Source organism: Tenebrio molitor, chromosome 1 (genome assembly GCF_963966145.1).
Source record: "Tenebrio molitor chromosome 1, icTenMoli1.1, whole genome shotgun sequence".
Taxonomy (NCBI): domain Eukaryota; kingdom Metazoa; phylum Arthropoda; class Insecta; order Coleoptera; family Tenebrionidae; genus Tenebrio; species Tenebrio molitor.
Window position 1 is genome coordinate 10,425,900 of NC_091046.1, and position 1,616 is coordinate 10,427,515.

Genomic DNA, 1,616 nt, shown 5'->3' on the forward strand with positions numbered 1-1,616 from the left:
TTGTTTGCTCGACTCTAACGTAAACTCTATTGCACAAATAATTATTTGGCCACGCACAACTGCGATTGATATGTCGACAATCTTTAAAATTTAATTATTCATGGAAACCATCTGGCGGTTCTTGTCGGAACTTTTTAGACAGATACGCAAGTCACGCCTACATAAAATAAGAAAAAAGACTAATCAGCTGATTGTGAAAATGTAATCGAAAATAATTTGTGATTGTGAATAAGAATCCCCCTGAAAATGCAATAACTACTTGTGTATGATTCAGTATTACGCCTGTACAATAACACATTTCGCAGTCGTGGAAGTGTGCGAGCTAGATGATAAACCCCTCAAATTAATAAGATTAGCAATTCGTGGAAAATTATTGGGTTGGTTCTTTCTTCTTATCCATTGTCGCAATCAGGCGTGTTTGGGGAAGTTTCTCGACGATATTAGCCGGTTGCCACGATCTGATTTAGTGAGTAAAGCCGCAGAATTAATCCGATAAAACGCACCGACGTTTTCATGAACGGTCTGCGTTAAAAGTGTGATTTGCAAAATTTAGAGCATGGCAAACAACGGCGGAACTCACAATTTCAAAGTTGTTTTGTTGGGTGAAGGATGCGTGGGGAAAACGAGCCTCGTGCTGAGGTACGTTGAAGATAAATTCAACAGCAGCCATGTAACGACAGTGCAGGTAGGTATCTGCAGTAGTGCGGAACAAATCGCTTCAGATTCACCCTTGTAGGCCTCATTTTTGAACAAGAAGCTGAACATCGACGGCAAGCGCATCAATTTGGCTATTTGGGACACTGCTGGCCAGGAAAAATTCCACGCATTAGGACCAATTTACTACCGATCGTCGAACGGGGCCGTTTTGGTGTACGACATCACCGACGAAGATTCGTTCCAAAAGGTGAAAAGTTGGGTGAAAGAACTGAGGAAAATGTTGGGCGCTGACATTTGCCTGGTTATCGCTGGAAACAAGACTGATCTCGAGAAGAATCGAAACGTTAGCTTAGAAGAGGCAGAGACGTGAGTTTGCCGACCACAGATGTGTATTTGTTGACAGTGTTGTTGTGCAGGTACGCGAGCAAAGTGGGAGCCATCCACTTTCAGACCTCTGCAAAGTTCAACAAAGGCGTCGAAGATATGTTCCTTACGCTCACGCAGAAAATGTTGGAGACTGTTGAAGAGAAAGAGGCGCAGAACGCTCCGCTGTCGAGGCAGAACTCGCAACGAAGGAATGTAGTTGTGGTTGATGATGATCAGGTTCCTCCCCCACCCACAAGGCAGTGCTGTGGGAACTCTTAAGTTGTTTTTCATCCTAAACTCTTGTTGAATTTGTATATATATTTATGTACTTTTATTTTAATTATTATGTTAAGTTGATACGTTGAAATTAGTTATTTTAAGTCTCGAGATTAAAAAAAAAATAGTCAATGGTGATTCATATAATGTGAGATATGTACTGACAACGTAAACTTTATGATGTAGATTCCGCTTGCATAAGAGATTACATTTTTTAATGAATAAAGATGCTTAACTACGAAAATAAATTTGTGACGCAAAATATTGAATGTTAAACTCACCTCGATATCCGGAATTTTTGTTTTAACAAAAACACA

General features: G+C 40.2%; 1 protein-coding gene across 1 annotated transcript; it reads left to right on the plus strand.

Annotated features, from left to right (window-relative positions):
* The first annotated feature begins 169 nt into the window (after positions 1-169).
* Positions 170-1,547, plus strand: Rab21 (RAS oncogene family member Rab21). The gene is made up of 3 exons (XM_069042716.1): positions 170-685; positions 737-1,023; positions 1,074-1,547. Exons 1-3 carry the CDS (start codon positions 557-559, stop codon positions 1,300-1,302), a joined length of 645 nt encoding a protein of 214 aa, XP_068898817.1. The 5' UTR covers positions 170-556; the 3' UTR covers positions 1,303-1,547.
* The last annotated feature ends 69 nt before the right edge of the window (positions 1,548-1,616 follow it).

What these genes read in the sequence shown, in the direction of transcription:
- Rab21 (XM_069042716.1), top strand. Translation starts at nt 557, where the DNA reads ATGGCAAACAACGGCGGAACTCACAATTTCAAAGTTGTTTTGTTGGGT. An exon ending in GCCATGTAACGACAGTGCAG is followed by an intron (nt 686 to 736) that starts GTAGGTATCTGC and finishes TCACCCTTGTAG; the next exon opens with GCCTCATTTTTGAACAAGAA. An exon ending in AGCTTAGAAGAGGCAGAGAC is followed by an intron (nt 1,024 to 1,073) that starts GTGAGTTTGCCG and finishes GTTGTTGTGCAG; the next exon opens with GTACGCGAGCAAAGTGGGAG.